General features: G+C 42.2%; 1 protein-coding gene across 2 annotated transcripts in view; it reads left to right on the top strand.

Moving 5' to 3' along the window:
• The window catches only part of Adamts12 (ADAM metallopeptidase with thrombospondin type 1 motif 12), a 276,352-nt gene that overhangs the window by 76,752 nt on the left and 177,532 nt on the right, over positions 1-22,068 (top strand). For both annotated transcript variants that reach the window (XM_029470142.1, XM_029470141.1), the window contains exon 3: positions 6,218-6,368. In XM_029470142.1, coding sequence (XP_029326002.1) covers positions 6,218-6,368 — 151 coding nt within the window. The remainder of the gene's footprint in view (positions 1-6,217; positions 6,369-22,068) is intronic.

Consider the following 22,068-nt stretch of genomic DNA (forward strand, 5'->3'; position numbering starts at 1 on the left):
CAGAGAGACATTAACTAGAGGACAGACATTGTTTCGAGTAACTCTCATGCATTACTTCATTCATTCCCAGGTGTAGTTGCCCAGCAGAAAGCCATCAGCACACCACGGTGATAGATGAGGCCACTGAGACTCAGAAGGACTGAATTACTTGTTTCTGCTGGAATTGAATGGTGAACTCAGACCTGTTTGTCCCCAAAGTCTGGCTCTTTTGACTAGGAAAAAAACCTAAGCGATACAGAATGTATTCTAGTAGGAAAAAAAGAGAAGGCCATGACTTGGTAGACTTAGAAACTAACTGAAGATGTCAATTTTAGGAATTTTGCTTGCTTGGTCTTGGGACAAGCCTTAAATCCCCCTCCTGCCCTGTGCTGCAGGTTAATTAGAGAGAAGCGCCTACTCGAATGCTCTAGCAGCAAGAAATGCAAAGGTTTGTTTTAATTCTGCTTCACCGAGACTTTTGCAGTTATTCCATTGTGTGTCCATCAGCTCGAATCATCCACCAGGCAGCATGGTGTCTTCTGGCCCTGCCTTGCCTTAGCTGTCTGGGGAGAGGGGCATTCCATGGAGAACAAAGATGAGAAAAATGTCATTTCCAGGTCTGTGGAGTTAGATTCTGTAATGTGAATCTGCGCTGTAGTATATAGTCTACTATGATGCCTCTGTCTTACCCCCCCCCAGGGCCTAGGTCTGACTCTGAATTGTGATTTGAAACCAAGTGTAGACTTAGAACTAATTTATTAGTGGTAGATAGCAGGATCACTGAGTCCTTTGGGGATGTTATTGATTACAAAGGGGAACAGGGAACTTCTTGGCTGATTGGCAATCTTCTTTTCTTCCAGGTGAGGGTTCCTTTTATGAAACTTACATATGGGCTTGTCAGCTATCATTTGTACATAGCTTTACTTGCTTGTAATGCTATAAAATATTCAAATTTACTTTTAAAGGGTAGTGGTGTTTGGAAGCATTCATAGATATTTCTAACTTAGTTAAAACAGGTAAGTGCGTTAACAGGGCCTTGAGGCTGGCAGATGTGTAAGGGAGAAGAGAAGATGGTGGAGGGTATGGAAGGAAGAATGAACCTGCTGTGGGGTTCAGCTCGAGCTTCATTCTGTGTGAGTTTCTCTGGCTGGTGAGAGTCCTCTGTGAATTCAGTGTTTTGGCAGTTCTTTCCCCAATCTTCTTGATAGGTTAGAAGGGAGTGGGTTGCAGGGAAGACTGGGATGAAGGTGGCTTTGTTTGCTTCCAAGTTAGAAATGAAACCGGAAAGATGATTTTTCCCAGATAGCTTGCTTCAGGCCAAGTGTGAAGGCAGCTCTCCTATTGGAAGCAAACTGTGTGTGATTTTGTCCATCATGACCTGGCTTTTACTAACCAAGAAGAGCCCAATACACAGACCACTGGGCCACCACCACCTGGCACCATATATGCACACATCTGTGTTTATGCTTTGGAAAAGACAGGTATATAAGCTTAACCTGAAAATACGCCTACAGCCCTCCTCACACCACTTCTGTGCTGTCTTTGCTCCTGCGTGTTCCCTTCTCCATGATCCCTGTACAGGTGGTCTTGCAGCAAGCTGCTCTACCTGTGCACTCATAAGTCCTTCCTTTCCCCCCTGTCTCCCTGCTCTGACTGTTGCTCTCTGGAGTCTCCTTTCAGCTTCTGTGAACCATTGAGATAGATTTCTGTGTGTGTGCTTGCAGGGATGACCCCGTGGAGGAATGCAAATGGAAGGAAGCTTTTAGGAAAACCTGTGGCTTCCAGGCCTTCCTGTTCATCTTGCTCACCAAATGTGCAGGCTCTCCAGTGGAGTTCTCTTTGTTTTCTTTTCACCATTTGAACCCAAAATCCGAGCCTGAAGAGTTCCTGACTACCCCTTCTTGGTGGTTTTGTCATTGTTTCCTCGAGGGACATTAATATTTAGGTTGATGACAGTGCACAAATGACCACAGGGCCCAGGCTCTCTGAGGAGCTCTAGTCTTTTGCTTGGTTTCTATGGCTCAAATGAGCCTCATTAACAGCAGGCAGGCTTTCTTCTCTCTTGTTGGTCTCTGACTCACAGCAGAAATAGAACCAAACCTCTGTAATGCATGGAGTCTGTTTCCACTATCTTATTACAACTACTTGATTCTGTTCTCTGGGTCTCATCAGTGCTTCCTGTCACAGAAGTTCTTCTCAGACAAAGCTACAGGGAAAAAAAAAGTGCCACATCTCCTAGGAAATGTCAGAGTAAAAACAAATTAGAGGTTAAAAGTAAAATACCTTGTAGGCCACTTCCACATGCCTCCTCTCACTTGGATCTACAATGGCTATAAACTAGTCAGCGTTGCTGCCTCTTATGGAAGAGGAAGGGCACTGTTGCTTAAGGGTTTGAGCAATTGACTCAAGGTCACACAGCTATTTTTCACAGATCAGATTAAAGAACTTTTATCTTTCTTTTATTCTTCATATGAAGATATTCTGAGGTTGGCAATCAAAATAAGAAGCACACTGGTAAGATTAGTGTTAAGGTCTGACTTATATTACTGTCCACACTGACAGGTAGTAGAAGACAAATACATACAGTCTTAGGATTTCATGATGAAGGCAAGTCTTATAAAACAACATTCAACTGGGGCTGGCTTAGAGTTTCAGTCTTCAGTCTATTATCATCATGGTGGGAAACATGGCAGCATGCAGGCAGACATAATGCTGGAGGAACCAAGAGCTCTACATCTTGATCCAAAGGCAACCAGGAGAGACTTTTCTTCAGGCAGCCAGAAGGTAGCTTCTCTTCCACACTGAGTGGAGCTTGAGCATAGAAGGAAACTTCAAAACCCACCTCACAGTGACACACTTCCTCTCACAAGGCTATGCCTCCTCCAATAAGGCCATATTTCCTAATAATGCTATTTCCCATGGGCCAAGTATATTCAAACTACCACATTCCACTTCCTGGTAGCAGCTTTCTTTGACAGGTATCCCATGACTCTGGCATCTCTAACATCTTGGGGTCTCCAAGACAACTTCACCTTCACAGCTTCTTGTTCCAATATCTGGGATCCACATATGATCTTCTAGGCTCCTCCAAAGGGCTTGGGTTACTTCTTGAGCTCTGCCCTCTGTAGCACTCTAAGCTCAGGTTGATGTTCTCCATCACTACTGCTGTTCTTGGTGATCATCCCATGGTACTGGCATCTCCAATACACTGGGGTCTTCCACTCCAACTAGGTTTCACCAATAGCCAATCATAGGCTCTATTCATGGTGCCAAGCCTCAATTTCTTTGCATTACCCCTTCAGTCCTCAGCTGTCAACTACAACTGAGGCTGCATCTTCACCAATGGCCTTCCATGGCCTCAGAATGCCAAGACTCAGCTGCTCTCCATGACCCCTGAATGCCTTAAAAACCAGTACTTCTTGGGTGACTCTTATGTATTACCTAGTTTGGCTACCAGCACAAGGTGCAAACTTGTCCACCTCTGGAACACAGCTTCTTTGTGCTCTCAGAAAGTATTTTCCAGAAGATTTCACCTAAGCGATGATGTTCTGTTCTTAATCATCACTAATTTCTTAGTTCCATCTAACCAGCATCAATTGTCCCAGTAACCCCTTCTACTCTTGGATCTGAAGCCTAAACCACATGGCCCTGCAAGTTCTCCTGCTTACTAGGGCTGGAACATGCCCCCTCACACCCCTGGTTCTATTTCATCATCACTAGCTTTCTGTTTTCAGTGTTTTCCTTCACTGTCTAAGCTTGTCTGTCCTTGCTCTGTAGACTAATCTTGAACTCAAAGATTACATGCTTCTCTCTTCTGAGTGATAGGATTAAAGTGTTGGGCAGTGGGTGTGGGGGAAAGAGGGAGTGGGAGAAAAATTGTGTCCTGCCAGAGTTCCAGTGCTCTGGGTAGACAGATGTGGAAGACTGCCACATGCTTTCTAAGTGGCCCTGGGTGGGTGTCTGGCTGTGGGAAGCCACTGGACCCCAACTCAGAGAGTGGTGGACAAGGGGCAGTCTTAGGTACCAGGTTCTCAGCCTCAGGCATCCCAACACCGCTGGACACCACAGAAGAGCTGAGAATGGAATGGGGGCCCCCAGAGTTGGCTCGGTCAGCCCCAGGGACTGAAGGGAGGGGAGGGCAGGGAGAGAGGAGCCAATGGATAGTTCCCACATAGGCGAGAGTCCTTGGTCTGGTCCATGGCTGGAGCGCAAGAAGGCCTTCCAGTGGGAGGTTAGAAGCTGCTCTTTAGGGGAAAGCCTATCCCATCGTTCAAGCACAGCAGACTTTGATGAGCAGAGATAGTCTGTGGTTTTAGAGCTTTATTGTAAAAAGGCAAGGAGAAAGAGAGAAGGTAGAAAGAGAGAAGGTAGAAAGAGGGAGAGACTAGCCATGGCCACGTGGAGAGAGGGGGAAAGGAGAGAGAGAAGGAGGGCTAGAGAGTAAGAAAGGAGAGAGCTTAAAGAGAGCAAGGAGGGGCCAAGCAGCTCCTTTTATAGTGGGATGGACTATCTTGTTGTTGCTAGGTAACTATGGGGAGGAGCATACCTAGTTATAGTCAGGTAACTGTGGGGGGTGGAGTCTAGCCAGAATGCCAGGAGCTTGGGACATTGTCTGCATGACTGATAGTCGCACACCTCTCCTGTGGGAGATGTGGGGGCTATAACAGGAGCCAGGGGTCAAAGAGACATGATTGAACACCTTCCATCCCATGTAGGTAGAAATCACCACCCATTGGATCCCCCAGGGTTCTAGATCTTTGCTCGACTGGAGACCAGGCTGTCTGTGAGCAGCCCACTGCCCCACATTAAAGGTGTGAACCACCATACTTGGACATAAGCTTTTCTTTCCCATTTCACAAAAGAACTTTATAAATCCTGGATTGTAATTCATTTCAGACATAATCAAGGTAACAACCAAGAATAGCTATCACAGGTACTTAGACGGACACACAAATTGAGAAGAACCTCCCATGCTTCCTGTTTGCTTGGACTGATCAGCTAGTCTTGTCTATAGCTGAGTAGCATTGGGCTGAGATATACAGAGAGAAGAACAGGGAGGTCTTTTCCAGTCTCCTTCAAGTACCCAGTGTCTAGGTTTATACTGGAGAAATAATATTTAATGTCCAGCCATCTTGATTCTGTGAAATGACACAGTCAGAAGTCTGGAAAGAGCCTAATGCTAGTCACCACTCTGAACACCACCTTCTCTAAAAGTCCTATATAGATGCACTCATCTGCCATTCACAATAACCTGTAGTTGTCCCTGTGTTTGAGATGAGATCTGAGAAACTGAGCAAGTCATTTACTCAAGATCAGAAGCGAGGAGCCACTTGGGTTTGACCCCGTTTCATTCCAGAGCCTGGTGCTCTTGAATAGGTGGCTCAATGTAAAACTCCAAACAGGTCACCCAGAGTGAACTTGTTGTCTCAAGCATGATGGGATTGGAACCTTGAGAGTTTGTTTTGCAGCCCAGATGACATTGAACTCATAATTCTTCTGCATATGCCTTCAGAGTTCTAAGTATAGCTGGCATGAATCACTGTGCTTGGCTGGCTTAGACTTTGCTAAGCACCTCAAGTAGATACTTGGAAGTTTTCCATAGGGAACAGAGGAGTAGAAAGAAATATACTTTCATATCAACCCCTTGGATTGAATTCCTCACGGACCAGCATGCTCAGACATAGAACTGATCCCTATAGCCATGAATAAGAATGCTCTCTTTGCCTGTAAAGTGGTAGAGAACTTTTCAATGGATCAGACACTTAGTCTTATGTTTGTTTCCTGAATGAGGTATTGAATGCATTCAGGAAAGCAATTGGGTGCCTGTATGGTCATATTATCATACAGAGATAAATGTTCTGTTATCAGTGGATTGAGGGCATAGCCAGGGTCTCCATGGAGACAAGCAGAAGCAAGGCCTCGATTTGTGATCTGGAAATGCCCAGCAGTGGTGCCAAGGAGAATCTAGGAACCTGAATAACGGCATATGACATTTTGGGTCTGTGTGAACATGTGGATATATATACTAGCATCTCAAAGGCATCTATGACCAATCTGCTTATACTTATGATTACAAAGACATCTATGAGCCATTAGTTTTTCCAACACCCAATGACAGAGTTTGAGAGCACTGGTTCTGGGATTTCCAGAGATTACCAAGGTCTATATAATGTTTCACTTTAGTATTCCTCTTTGCAGACTTGATTCACATAAGCCCTCTCATTGAATATATTTACAGACTGGATTTTTCCATCTACCACATGGAGACTTTTTCATCGAGCCTGTTAAAAAGCATCCACTGACCGAGGAAGGGTCCTACCCTCATGTTGTATACAGGAGACAGAGCATCAGAGCTCCAGAGACAAAGGAGCCCACCTGTGGATTAAAGGGTATTGTGACTTCAAAATCTTCCTAAATAAGGAGTTTGATTTATGATGTTATTTTAAAGCATGACCTCTTTATCCAGGCCTCATAGCTATGACTGTATGCATAATAATTATGAACTCAAAGTTAGCCTAAGCAACATATTTCCAGTCCTATCCTTCCTTAAAGAAACAAAAAAGGAATCCACTCCAGAATATCCCAGAAACAAGCAACTTAAAGAAGTAATGCTTTTTAACATTGACAATACCATATTACATTAGTGTTAGTGTGAACAATTAACAAATAGCTGGCATATCATCAGGCCTGTATATGGAAAGCAGATACAAATGTTTAATAATGATGTACAAAGAGAAACCAAAAAGCTTATGAACACATTATTAGATGGTAAACTCAGAGATGCTTCTGGCTACACTGTGCTATATCTGATGTTGGCTAAGCTATGTTCTATGTCCTCTGTTCATTTGCCCTGCCTGCCCTCCTGGGCCCCTGTCACCCTGTCCCCTACCATCCTGCCTCCTACCCTAGGCTCAATGCTCCCTTCCCCATGTCCCTCTGCTTCCCTTCCCCACTGTGCCCTGTCTGTTTGCTCCCCTGTTTCCCTGCCTTCCTGTCCCATACGTATCCTCTGTTCTGAGCATCATCTGAGTTGCTCCTTTCTTTCCTGCCCTGGATAGTTAGGATGATGGAGGAGTTAGGGGAAGGGAAAACCACTATCAAAATATAGAGCTTAAAAAAATTAATGAAAACAATGCATTTATCCTTCCCATTTTCAAAATATAGAAAAAATAAAATGACTGTCACAGATAAACTAATCCCAGTAATTTCGTGCAACCTCACATTTTCTTTAACGTGTATAAAATAAAAACAATGTATAAGGGCTACCCAAAATTGGAACATTTTTTCAAATACTATATTGTCCATTTCTTCAGAGGGAAAACTAACAATGTCATAAAGGAAAAAGGAACAAAAGAAAGTATTATTTTTTTTCTTAAATATCTGGAAACCTCAAAGGGGGAAAGGAATGATGGAGCTAAAGCAGTGGTTTCTGGGCAGAGACACTGAGGAGTGCAGCTTTGTAGTGAGTGAGTGGGAGGATGAGAGGCACGTGTGCACGCTTCATACAGTGTGTAGAAGGATGAGGAGATTGCATGCATGCTTCGCAGTAGTCAGTGCATGGAAGGACAAGTAGTCACCTGTGTATGCTTCATAGAAACATTCCTGGGACTTCTTTCTATAGTCATAGTAGTGAATGTAAACAACAGGAAACTTCTAAATATTGAATTTTTTATGTGCATAAAATCAAATGGCTGCTTCAATTCCTTAGTAAGTGATTGCAGCTGGGTTCTACATTACATAATCTACTGTGTAAATCTTGCAGCAAGCATGACAAGGAAGGAGTACACCAATCATGTGGCTGATTGGATTGCCGAAAGTGTCAATCCACGTAATCTCAATGTGAAACTTAAGATACTGTTTGTCACAAACCCAATCACTGGGCAATCACCACATCCTACTATGTTTTGGGTAAGGGAGAATGTGTTGCGTGTCTGGATTTATAGCTTTACAATTGAACCTAAGGTCGAGGTTATCAGCACAACTAAGAGAATTACTAGGGCAATGGGTGGGTTGCTCTGGATGGTTGCTTAGTGAATGAGTGAGAACTATCCCTCACCGACACACCTTGAATATGGGAACTCCCTGTTAAGAAGTGGACTACATACAAATATACTAAGGGGCTGGAGAGATGGTTCAGTAGGTAAGGGTACTTGTTGCTCTTCAATCCCCAGCACTTACATGGCAGCTTAAACTGTCCATAACTCCAGTGCCAGGGGACATTGTACCCTCTTCTGGCCTCTACATGTAATATACATACAATGCATAATTTCATACATGAAGAACACCCATTATATATATATATATGTATACATATATATATGTGTGTGTGTGTGTGTGTGTATGAATCTTTTCACATATGAAACACTATGAAACAATGAGCTGATTATAGGAAACATTTAGTCATGCAGGCAGAAGGAAAGATAGGAAAGAGGGAGATTTACAAATATCACAGTCACTATTAAATCACAGACAATAATACAATTATGAAACGTGTCAAATTACTTCACATGGTGTTCCTAGGAAGACCCTAAGACTCTGCACTTGTAAGTCTTGTAAGTCCTCCCTCAGTATCTCCCTTCTTAGCATGATCTTCCTATTGTGAACTTCTCTAAGGAGATTCTAAGACTGTAAAGGACACTTCTTTTTTTTTTTTGCTTTTGGGTTCCTCACAGTGTCAGGATCGATCAGCTGTGCTCACAGGGATTTTGATAGTGTCCACTCAAGCCTTTTCCAATGAGGCAGTAGCTGTGGCTCAGGGAAGGGAGATGGTTTGCAAAAGTATCGAATTGGTTAGTATCAGAGCACAGCCAGATTCACAAGCCACAGTTTCCTTATTCCCCAGGTTTTGAGCTGTTTAAGCTTTCTTTCAGTATTAATCTTGCTTCACCAGCCATTCCTGCAAGCCTTATTAGGGCACATACAGAGTCTTTCCACCAAGTGTGTTTGGTGTGAACTAAGAGGTCAGTAAACTGCTGAAATGAAACTGATAGAGACCGCATTTGGGGCTAGAAAAAAACAGAGTGTAGCAGTTTCTGCTCTTGGTAACACTAATAGAAAGAAGAAAGCAAATGCGTCTTTTCTAGATACTGAAGATGTATTTGTTGTCTTAACCATCTCCTTTCCGGAAACAGCACTGTTTAAATGATAGTTAAAGTGATTCAGTAATATCTAATGAGCTCATACACAGTTTCAAGCTATATAGATAGCAGGACTCATTGAGTCTTGATAGTGTGAAGTGTACTCAGTATTGCTGAACCAGACAACAGTAGACCTCTTACTCCATGCTGTCCTACAGAGATGATGGCGTTAACTGTGGGCAGTGGTGTCCTCAGCAGACATTAAAACACACTTCATGCTTAGGTTGCTGAAGCCTCAAGGCTGAATGAACAGTTGCCTTCGGATCCTCTAATGCACTGCAATAGAAAAACAGATGAGCTCTTCTCCCCTGACGTGTGACCCTTTGCATTCTTTTTTATTTCCCACATGGAAAAGTTGCAAGGGATTTGCAGCTTGTGTCAGGATTTTAACATGACAGTAGCCTGGTTTTGCTTTGATCATGCTAACTGCCTCCTCAATCTCTTGTGCTGGAGTTGTCTGATTTTCTGAGTTCTCGCTGATTCCTGCTGCATTTCCTCCAAGCTCAACTTTCTGGAGTCTATGCTAAGTTATAGGAACTGTGAAGTCTGTATGCTTTCCTTTAATGAGTAGAGATGGGCTCCCTTGTCTTCCCATTATTAGTGAGATGCAGTTACACTGGGGCACAGTAGCTGTTGGGTGGAAATGTAGGGGATGCTGGGGAAGCTGTTATTAAGCAGCTGTCAGTAGCTGCAGGGTTGTAGGTGGCACAAAGTCACCCTGGCAGATAAAGCCAGAGTCTGACTTCACTCATCAGGGTTTTAGGCTGGAAACACCTAATCTACTTTTGGCATGCAAGCTTGTTTTCAAATGCATTCAATTATCCCACAAATGTCTGCTGGGTATCTTCTTTATGCCAGATGTTTTCCTGAGCTCTGTGGATACAGTTGTGAATAGTTTACAGCCCCTGGTATAAAGCTGGAAGCTTGGATAAAGGGTATGAGTAAGGAGAGGTCCAGTCCTGGCCTCACCTTCAAAGAGGTAACTCTTACTTATGAAGAGACGTGGAATATTGGGACATGTATTAGGTTTTTGTTACTCTACAGCGTGTTTGTGGCAGAACAATGAGACATCGTTCATTTATTGTTTTCTGTATCAGAAAAAAAAATTCCATTTTGTAAGCCACCTACATTTGACTCAGTCTTGAGTGTTTTCAAACTGCTATCCAGGTGTGTGTGCGTGTGTGTGTGTGTGTGTGTGTGTATTATGTTGCATAGCCCACTCTTGTTTATGTTTCTTAGTGTAGGTTGGTAGGACTTTCACCCCACCTGTAGATATTCTGTGAGTTTATTATTCTACTAAGTGGAATGAAATCAATAACACACAGAATATCTAGATCCAAGATTCCACCAGATAATGCATAATTGCATTCCAAAGTTGATGTTCACGGACATGATCGAGATAGTCTCCTGTGCTGTATCCTGTCAAATTTATGTTATTTTCTCTTTTGGATTGTGTCAGTCTTCTGGATAGGAAGTGCTTTGTGTTAAAGTTACACACACACACACACACACACACAATCCAGGTTCTCGATCTATGGGTCACAACCCCAGAGACCATCGGAAAGCATAAATATTTGCATTATGATTCAGAACAGTGGTAAAATAACAGTTATGAAGTAGCAAAAAAAATAATTTTATGGTTTATGGTCACCACAACATGAGGAACTATCTGATGGTTACAGCATTAGGAAGTTTAACAATGATAGTACTAGGGCATCTTGATAATTTTCTTCCATGCCCTAAGAACCATTACCCAGTTGATCACATATTTATGTCTTTTCATGTGGTCTCTAATCTGACCTACTACCTCTGTGGGCTTAACCATGTCTCATTTCTCCAGAATAGAGGTAGGGAGCAACAGCCATTCCAGACTAGCTGCTAATGCTGTGCCTCAGTCAGGAAAGCCATCAGGAATTGTATCTTGGGTCACAGTAGGTATGAGTCTTGTAAATGACAGATCCATCAACCAGCCAACAGAAAGGGCAGGGTGGGACTGCTGTGCCTGTGCTGAAGCAGCCGTCCGAGTGTAGAATATCTACTCAGAGAAGTGGAAGCTCTATTTATAAGGCTCTTTAGCCAGTTGAAGCGGATCACTAGACTATTTAGGATCATCGCTCTTGCTTAAAGTTAACTGATATGGATCTTAGTCACGTCTGCAGATGCCTTCACAGCATCCCAGCGAGTAACAGTTAATGACAGGGATGGGGCAGTGCCTCACCATGGTGATAGAAAAGATGGTCATAATGCTATATCTTCTGTGTGTGTCTTTCTCTGAAATTTTTTGTAAATTGATGTCTTTTCTTGTTCTCTACTTTTAGTATCTGGAAATTACCACTGTTTTCATGCTTTAATGTTGTGATGTGCTTAATGCTGGGGAGGGTTTTTCAGGCTACCCAGCCTACCTTACTGCAAGACATCGAAGTCTTGGGTAGTTACTTGAAAGTTTTTAGGTTGTCTTTTCAAAATGATATGTACAGACACTATTAAATATTAACTAACAAGTTATAATTAGTGGATATTTGCAATAGATCACTGTGTTATTTGGCATATCAGATCAGTAATTCAATAAATCAGAGCAACGTTTTAAACTTTCCAGTGTTTATATCTTGTTCTGAGTTAATGGCTATGCAGTGAGTTGAAGACTCTAAATGACCTCTTTATTCCGTGTTGAGTCTAAATATCTTCACTGGGCAGCACAAATACTTTACCTTGTAGACAGATTTTTTTTTCCCACACATTCTCCCTGATTTTTGTCTTGGAGTTCTTGAGGAAGAATCCCCCTCTGTTTCTGGAGGCTCCGTGCATTAGGAATGGATCCACAGCAGCTGATGGTTTGCTTTATTAAGGCATCACAGAGGAAGAAGAGCTGCTGTAAGTGTTGTTTTATTAATTAGTTAATTAATTTATTTATTGTTTGTTTGTTTGTTTATTTATTTATTTAGTTAGTTAGTTAGTCGGTTAGTGTAAGTCGGTAGAATAGCACACGCGTGTACACCCACACATGCGATCTGCTTTAAGGGCTAGTAGGAGTTTACTTTGGGTATTTACTAATAAAAGGATTATTATTTACTACTAATAAGAGGAGACTGACAACTATTTAATTCATGACTTCCTAATAATAAGATTATTCATTTTACTTTATAGTAAGCAGATTAAATGGTGACTCTGGTGGCTTTGCTTGGTTAATAAGCTCCATAGCCAAGACTCAGGGAACTCAGAGAGCCAGAGGCTGTGCTCCGGGTTGCTCCAGACTGCAGACATATTGATTTCTCAAGTGCAAGCTTTCTTAATTAAGTAGATCCCACAGTGATAATTCTCTCTTTACATTCCCTCAATGCTGGTCAGTCCGTTGCTTTGTTCCTCCGCCATTCCAGCTGTCAAGGTTTCTGGGCTCCATGCATGATAGCTCCTAGAGGAAGCTCTGCTGGTCTGCTCATTGTTCTTCCAGGATGGGCTATGCTGGACCTGAGCTGTCAGAGAGGCTGAGACTGTATTCAAGGGTGATTTGGGAAGGATGGGAGTACAGAGGGATACATCCTGGGTTAGAAGAAGTCTCTCAGAGTCACTGTAACAAAGACTATTTTGGCTGGTGGATGGTTCTTTGTAAGGGTAGGCCATCCCGATTCTGAAGAAACACTACCTGAAAGATCGGCTATCTGAGCGGTCTGGCACTTCTCCGACTGTGAAGGGAAATTAATCAGCGGCGCTTATATTTGCAGTCAGTTGTGCTCAATATAAACAAATAAGTAAAGATTTACTTGGCTCTGTTTCAGACTTGTCAGTGAGGAGGAGAAGGTAAGATGGAGCAGAACAGCCCATACCATGTAGCCAGAAAGCATGACAAGGAATGCAGGAAAGAATCAGGACAAGATATAGTTCTCACAGACCTAGCCCTAATGATCATATGCCTCCAACGAGGCCCCACTTCCTGCCTTTCTCTGCCTTCCAACATCACAGCATGAATCTATCTGGGCATCAACCATTAGGTCAGAGCCTCTGTCATCTCTGAAAATGCCTTCATAAGTCACACCTTTACTGTTGAGAGTTATTCTTGATGCAATCAGTGTGACAATTATTTTTCGCTCTCCCATAGAATCTGGTCGTTCTACATTTCTCAAGATTGCTTGGTCATGAGTTCACCAGTGACCCTACTTGGAAAACCATATCATACTAAGCAAACAAACCCACATGCTTGCTCAGCCAACCCACATTATTACCTGGTCCTGTTATTTTTTTACTACCTAATAGGTTTCTAAGCTACCCACCTTCCCCAGAGCCTTACAATATGCTTCAGCCTCTTCTGGCTCTCATCTAGAATAGTACATCAGCGTCCTAACTGGTCATTCTGCTCTTGACTTCTCTCACTGGAAGCCAGCTCCTTAAACATGAATCAGATCATCTTGCCGTTGCCAAGGAGGCCTCTCCCCATGTCTGGGACAACAGCTCTCTGAGGCGTTTCAGGAGCTGCATCTTAGCGATACCGTTCCCCCCCCCCGCCCCCCTCGAGTTCATCTCTTGTGTTTTGTTGAACTTACTTTACTTACTCAAAACCCCCACACTTCAAGCTTCTGCTTGTCTGCTGTTCTTGCACTTAGAGTTCCTCTGACTAAGCCTGGTTCGTTGGGTTACTTTTATCTATCCCTTAGAAAGCTTAGCTGCACAGATGACTCAACACCAGTACTTTTGTGTCCACCACAGGCTCCATCGTGTGACGAGTCTGCCTGTTTGCTTCTTCTGTATACGCTGAGCCAGGAATCACATTTGCCAATTCCCACATACATTCCAAAGATCTAGCAGAACCCTTGTCTGGGAAGAGAACTGAAAAGTATTGATCTTATAATCATTAACTTCCAGATTCCCTACACTGTCACACACACACACACACACACACACGTTTTTCTCTTTGTGGAACTGATTTAACTCTGAAAAAAACCCCACGCTCTCTTGAAGGAATTTGTCTATGATATCAGTAGCCTCCTGACAAGAAACAGCACCCACCAACTTGAGATTTTTTTCAGTGTGTGTGTGTGTGTGTGTGTGTGTGTGTAGGTGTACATGTTTTCCCATACTCTTGAAAGCCAACAGACAACTTTGAGTGCCATCTGTATGCATCAGATAGCTTTCTTTACTGAGATGAAGCCTTTTATTGTCTGACTTAGTCACTGAATACACTAGGCTAGCCAGCCACTGATCTACCTGTCTCTGCCTCTCCAGTGCTGAAATTATAAATGTATCACCACCATGCCTGGCTTAATTTACATGGGTTTGGGAGCTGAAATTCAGATCTCTCCTCCTGGAACACAAGCAATTTACCAACTGAACTATCCTGGAGACATTATGGTTTTTATTTTGTCAAGGAATGGCAACCCATAGCGAGATAGTCGAATGGCTGGATGATCAGATAGATATAAATGAGTAATGCAGGTACTTAAGAAGGTTCTACTTATTATACCTAGTGTGAGACATTCAAGCTGCCGCAGTGAATGAAATTCTGGGCCAGGCAGAAGTATGCAGAAGTGACCTCAAGAGCATCTTCCAGCCCATCGAAGCAGATTGTGTGTGTGTGTGTGTGTTGGGGGATGGTTTGACCTGGACTAGGGCAGAGCCTTGGAAGATGAACTAGAAGTAAGATCCTGGTGGCTCAGCTGCTGACCACAGCAACCCTGTAAAATAATAATGACCTCTGAACCTAGGTTATGCATAGCTGTCAGGTTCTTGTGCGCCATAGGACAGAGTTACATCCAGAGCTAGCATCGCAATCAACATCTTAGCATGCTTCTAGTCCCGTTCAAATGCTGTCCCTATGATTTCCTCTCCCCACCCTGGATTGCTTAGGAGGACTGCTGGTGGCTCTGCTCCTCCTGCATTCTGGTCATCTTCTCCCTCCTCTCAGATTACTTTCCTCTTCCTTCTCTGCCTCCCCAGTGTTCATCTTACACTGGCTGCTTTTTCTGCTTGCAAACGTCCATCCTGCAGATGCCTATATACTTTTAGGCTACTCAAGTGCTTTCCCCAAATCAACCAATCAGAGAAGCCTTCCTTGATCACCACCCAGCATATCTTTGCCTCCACTACTTTGAAAACCCTTTATACTGTTTAATATTTCTGGTGATTACCCAATGCTCTTTGCTCTTGGGGCCTTCTAATGTCCAGAATTTAGTTTTGCATGGGAGAATATTTCTTTGCTTTTGTTCTCTGCAATGTTATCAGTTATAGGACAAAGCCTGCCACCCTAAGCACCTGCTAAATGCCAGACAAATGAGTAAATAGTGAATAAATCATACTTTATTAATGATTATGCCTCTGAACTTGTATTTAATTTCCATCTTGAGAAACAGCATTGCATGGACTGTGTGCCTTCTATTTAATGATTATTGCCTTGACACATGTTTGCTCACCAGATGGATCTGTGTTGTGCAGTGAAAGCCTGCAGGAGTGAATAGACAGAGGTCATGCCTAAGCGGAGGCCAAACATTACAAGACCACTAGGAGTCCCCAAGTCAAAGCAAAAGTGGTCTCTTGGGAGTAAGTAATGTTAACTGTGTGCTTGTCCCATGGTCTGATTAATGACAGTGTTTGAGAAAACAAGCATTTCCACCCCCACAGAGTCCTGTTCTGTGGAGCAGCTGGAAGCCTCATAAATCACCACAAAACTGTTTCTTCAGAAGGAGGAAAGTTTACACGTTAGATTTTAGGTACAATATTGAAGAAAATTATCAATGTGCTTTATGCTCCAAGCTTTCTGTACAAAAAAGGAGTGGATTCTTAGGGGGACTTTCTGAACTAATCTGCTAAAGCTTAGAAAGTTCTAAAATATTTTTACTTTGTTTTTATGTCTTTGCTTGACTTTTCTTTCTTCAAGAAATGTTAACTTAGCTAGGAACAAAAACCCTGAGCATGCCCAGTTGGATCCTGCCCTCATAGACTTACTGATGACTGAGAAAGAATGGAGAAAACATTATAAAAACCAAACAAAATATTGTGACATCCTACTCGAGTAAGTATCAGAAGGACTACATATAACCAATGGGGGCCTCTCCTGACATGACATCAAATTAAAGAGAGAAGTGGTTCTAAGGAAGTCATTTTGCCTAAGATCACATCTGCCAAATTTTTCAGTATTTGGAGAATCATAGTTTTTATGAACCAAATAATAGGTTTCTATACACCTAAACAGTCAGCTTGCTAGGTCTGCCTTCTGCTACCCCCTGCTGCTTTCCCAAGTCAGATTCTCCAGCACTTTCTAAGTGGTCTATTGGTGCTTGGTTCATCCTGGCCTCTTCCTCCCTGCCTTGATTCTGGTAACACTCTAGAACAATGATCAAGTCTCACAAACAAGGCAGTCTGTGTTGTATCATTGCAGTTCCAAGGTCCCGAGGCACATGTGTAGGGAGGGTCAAGATTGAATAAGTGCTCTTCTGTGTCTTAGAGCAGGGCCTGGCAGGCATTTCCACACATCCCAGGCTGGGATGTAGCAAGTAATTAGGTGTGCCTCTTTCCTGTATTCTGTCAAGGTATGTTTTGGATCAGAATAAGAATTTCTCTAAGGATTGTCCCTCTATTGGCTTGCAGTGGTAGCTCACTGCAGGAAGGTTGATTGACTTCCCTGGCCAGGCCTTGTGTTTTACTTTGCACTGTGTTTTGAGTACTGTGTGTTGGTTTCCCCCAGAATACTTTACTTAAAAGAAACCTAAGTGTATTTAATGCATATTAATGATATGCCTGAGATTGCTACATAATTAACTTTAGGTAGAAAGTGATTCTTGTTATATAGCCATATGTATAGCCAGAGATAGTCTTGCATATGTATAGACACATGCATTTAGATTTTCCACTTTAGATAAATGAACTGGAAAGTGTGAAAACTACACCCGTGTCACCTCAGCCATTCTCTGGGTTAGGCGAATGGTGTAAAACCTGGCTTCCATTTCCTCATTGGTAATATGAAAGGGTAGAATGGAAGATTCTCTTAAGTGTGATAAGTCATGACTTTCTGCTTTTACTCTGCACTATCTATTAGCAAAGTCTTGATACACTTTACTCAATCTAGTGTGGTACCAAGTGGATTTGTAAGAGCCAATACTTTTTATACCTTTCAATACCTCTCCTAGAACCACATATCTGACTCCTAGGTATTCTGCCAACTTAGCTCAAGCTCTTAGCTCAACCCAAACATCCACACTGAAAACAGGAGCACAGGGCATGCTTTCAGGTTCTTCCAGAGAGGGCAATCTGAGCCACAGAGGTCCACTTTCTTACAGCATCTGTCTTCATCTATGTTAGACTATTCTCCTTGACCCCCACACCAGATTTCTTTAGAAATTTCTTCTAAGTGGATTCTCACAGTTATCTTACACAACGCCCCCAATGGAGGAGCTAGAAAAAGTATTCAAGGAGCTGAAGGGGTCTGCAACCCTATAAGTGAAACAACAATATGAACTAACCAGTACCCCCAGAGCCCATGTCTCTAGCTGCATATGTAGCAGAAGATGGCCTAGTCGGCCATCATTGGGAAGAGAGGCCTTTTGGTCTTGCAAACTTTATATGCCAGGACCAAGAAGTGGGAGTGGGTGGTTAGGGGAGCAGGGTGGAGGGAGGGTATAGGGGACTTTCAGGATTTGAAATGTAAATGAAGAAAATATCTAATAAAAATTGAAAAAAAGAGAAATTTCTTCTAAATTCTTTTTTTTTTTTTAAGATTTATTTACTTATTATATGTAAGTACACTGTTGCTGTCTTCAGACACTCCAGAAGAGTGCGCCAGATCTCGTTACGGATGGTTGTGAGCCACCATGTGGTTGCTGGGATTTGAACTCTGGACCTTTGGAAGAGCAGTCGGGTGCTCTTACCCACTGAGNCATCTCACCAGCCCCTCTAAATTCTTTAGAAGTACAAAAAGACCTTTTTGGTGCTTGAGTCAGATACAGCGGTTCTGTCAGTTGACACCCAGGACCTGGTGTTTCACCCACATTTTCCCCCATTCTCCACAGCTTTCACTAGCACTGAGATTGAGATATACCTTCTGGGGTGCTTTCTCCAGCCCTCGGAGGACTTCTAGCTGTGTGAGTATAGCTAGGTATGTGTACATGTGTTGTGCTTCTAAATGGGAGCATATGTGTGGTATGTGTGTTCTTATGTATGCTATATGCTTTTGTGTATGTGGTATATATGTTTATCTACATGCTTAGGAGGATGTCTTTATGTGGGTATATTTTAAGGGATGTCTACTTATACTTGTATGTGGCTTTATGTGTGGCATGTATATTTGTCTGTTTATATTTGTTGAGTACATCCATGCATGGTGTATACACTTATGTTTAAATGTTTGTCATATATGTGCATGTAGAGATGTTGTGTGAAATATAAATGAGCACCATCTCATGCTATTGCTGGCTACTCTCTGGCCCCAGTAGTCTTGCCACCTCCATGGCTAGCCCCAGGTAGTGACCGTCCATCTTGTGGTTCTCAGTTCCAGCTGTGTATGTTGTTCACAGTTCCAGCCATATGTCCTCCTGTGGTTAGCCATCACAAATTCCCATAACCAGGTAAAGTCAAAATTCTAGAGACTTGTAATTTACCAGTCAGATTTATATTAGTAAATTCTCAACCCACAAAACACCCGCACAATGAATTCAAAACTCAGTTGATATAAACACAAGCTACACAGCTAGATGGGACAAATGCACTCTACTTATTATTTAATCATCTATCTAAGAAGTCTCCAATATGTATAGCTCTTAGGACTGTGTGGTTCTGGCTCCTCTTCCTCCCCATCTCTTCTTTTGTCTCCCTGTACTCTATGTACTCTTCTGGAGAATTCTCAGCCTGCCTGCCTTTTTTATTGTCTGATCACCCCGGCTCTTGACTTATCGTGTGCCTTCCCTCACCTGCGCATAGAGAGCAATCTACATTCCCCCCTTTTTGTCCAGTTAAAAGGCTCTTTCCTCTCAAATATAAATTGAATATCACTATTATCATTTTGTAAATTTAAAGTATAAGATACATCTAATATCTAGTCTATCATCTTTGACAATTAAATAGAATACTCTATTATCTATCCTAACTCTTAAAAAAGGTTTATAAATCTGTATCTGTTATGTCCTTGTTTTAGTTTGTTTATTATCTGAAAACTATCTTCTTAAATATATTTTTAATGTTAAATAGCCTGGGTTGGCTATGAAACTATAACTAGTCTTTAATCTCATGAGAAATCTGAGAATGACCAATGTTATCTGAAAATATAGGAAGCCTAACATAGCTTTTAGAACTGAGACAAGTTGTAAAGAGAGTTGTCCTGTATGTCAGGAAGTTGGAGCATCAGTCTTTAGCCAGGATCATCTGGCAGACCTTTGTAATGTAGAATTTTGAAGGACTGATTACCCTGACTTGGCAGAGATTATCAGTTGAGTATTTTGTTTAGTGTATCTTTTTGGAGGGGCAGTATTTTGTCTGTAGATGAAATAGGCAATTTTTGCCCAGTGGCTACCTAGCCACAATGTACCACCTTACCTGGAGGTAGAGTTGCTCAATTACATCTTTGATTCCACAAAAGGGGAGCTGCTAGGAGCAAATATGTCTCTACAACAAAAGAATAAATAACATTAAATGTCACATTTTGTGGATTTTTGACATTTTTGAAAACCATCTATCTATGTAAAGTAATCTAGACTGTTGTCTGTTAACTAATCTCAGCTATTTCTACATAAAATATCTTATAAGTATACTAGCAATTAACTCAGAGTCAAGATTTTTCTATTTGGCCCTTAACTCACAGGCTTAATCATCTCAGATCAGTTTGTAATACCATTATAGAAGATCTGGGTCTAAGCCCTGTACTTTTAAAATGTTTGTATCAATAGAAGAAATTTATATCAATGAAAACCTTAATTGTGTAGCAAAATAAATTTTGTACTTAAATAAGAAATTATGACTTCAATTTTGTAACTATTGTAAAGATTTCTATCAAACGAGATTATGGCTATATAATCAACCTTAGCTATTTCCTCCCTGTTCAAATTATGATCATATCTAAATTCCACAGAAAGGCAACTTAGAATAATCACCTTCAAACCCTCAAGTCTAGGGAACCAGGGCAACAATTCTTTATAACTACTTCCAGCTGAATGTGGGTAGTGAGATATCTTGAAGTGGGGGGGAAGGGTAGGGAAAATGGGGGAGTTGGTTGGCCCTAAGAAGGCCACACCAATGATTTGTTGTAGTCTCTGATGTCTGTGTTTTGACTGGATCTGGCTGAAAGTCCAAGAGATTTGGAGTTCAAATAGGTCAGTTTAGTGTGTCTGATGATGAGACTCACCAATATATAAATCTCAGAACAAAATTTTAGTATTGTCAAGATATTTGTATGGATTGTATTAGTCTGTGTAGGGTGTTCAGACTAGTTAGGATGCAATTTTGTTTGAATTTGTCTTTATTTATGCCACGTAAGAGATGGCACAAATGACTTGTTTGTTTGATTTATCTGAATCTATTTTTAGGTGTTTTTTTTTTTTTTAATCTGATCCATATAACTTTGGAAAGCACATCACACCCTAGCACATCACAGCAGTGGCTCCAGGGGGCAAAGGTGGCTTGCTCAACTGCTATGATTCAGGATTTTATGGAAAGTCTTTCCACTCTGTTTTGAGTGCATCGTGTTGAAAGCCTTATGTGATCTCCCAGTTGACACAGGAGTTCTGTTTAATCTACCATGGCAGAGAGAGTCCAAATCCCTAAAACAGAAAGGCTGGAGGAGTGTGCGGAGACTAATGCCAGTGTCAACCCTGCAGCAGCTGTCAGCCCTGGCTGCAGCTGTTTAAGAGTCACTGCTGCTGAACTGACAAGGGTCAGAAGCAGAACCTATTATCAACGAGTTACCTCCTGCCCACTCCACCCACTGTTACCTCATCCTCTAGAACCGTAACTCATGTCTTTGAGTAGCTCTTCCTAACTGGCTCTGCAACCCTTGTGTCCCCAGGATTTGCTTCATGCTTCTTTGGCCAGGTTCACACCACAACATAGGAACTGACCACCTAGATGTTTCCTTGTTGTTAAACAGTATACAGTAGACAGGCGGGGGTTTGGTAAATATATCTGGAATCCAGGACAGGGTAGGCAATGAAATACTCAAGAGGTGAGAAACAAAAGTTCTCCTCTTAGCTCTCTAAATATTCAACTCTTTTGCTTCCAAGCCCAAGGCATGCATACCAGGCATCAAAGTCTCTTTTAAGTTGCCTACTTGTGTCTCTGGGACCAGCTCAATTGGAATGCCACTATCTGCTTTGGAGAGAAGGGGGGCTAAAGAAGCTTCCTCCAGCTCCTGGACTCAAGATGTTTTAATCTTTAAATTATAATACCAAAAAAGATCAAAGGACAGTTCTGCTAAAGACAGAGGTTTTTTTTTTCTCCTTTCCCTCATGATTCAGGGTCTGAGAATGTTGCTCAGAAGTAGCAGACCAGAGTTTGCATCTTCCAAAGGGGCAGGGCTGTTTCAAACCTTCATTCTACACAACTTTCACTAGCACTGAGATTGAGATGCATCTTCTGGGATGCTTTCTCCAGTGCTTGGAGGACCTCGAGCTGAGTGTAGAGGAGTCCATGGGTAGCTTAGCATGAAGGCTCGGTGGTGGAAACAAAGAACTTCAAAGCCACACTAGCTGGAGGATCTTGGAACTAGACAACCTTCCCACTCCTGTTTCTCCCCATAATGATTTCTCCTGTCTGTCCTGTGGATAATAAACTGTCTACAGTTCTAGAATAGATAGACGAGATGAGATAGACTCAGTGAAGGCCTTGCCTCCCAGTTCCTGGGTTGTTGTTCCTAATTCTAGTATCCTATATTATCCAACAGTCTTCTTGTGCCTACCTGACAAACTCCTTTGTTGGTGAGAGTCATACGAAGCTGTTTGTTGCTATATTCATCTCAGCCAATAGAGTTTAGCTGAGAATGTTGTTT

Source organism: Mus caroli, chromosome 15 (genome assembly GCF_900094665.2).
Source record: "Mus caroli chromosome 15, CAROLI_EIJ_v1.1, whole genome shotgun sequence".
Taxonomy (NCBI): domain Eukaryota; kingdom Metazoa; phylum Chordata; class Mammalia; order Rodentia; family Muridae; genus Mus; species Mus caroli.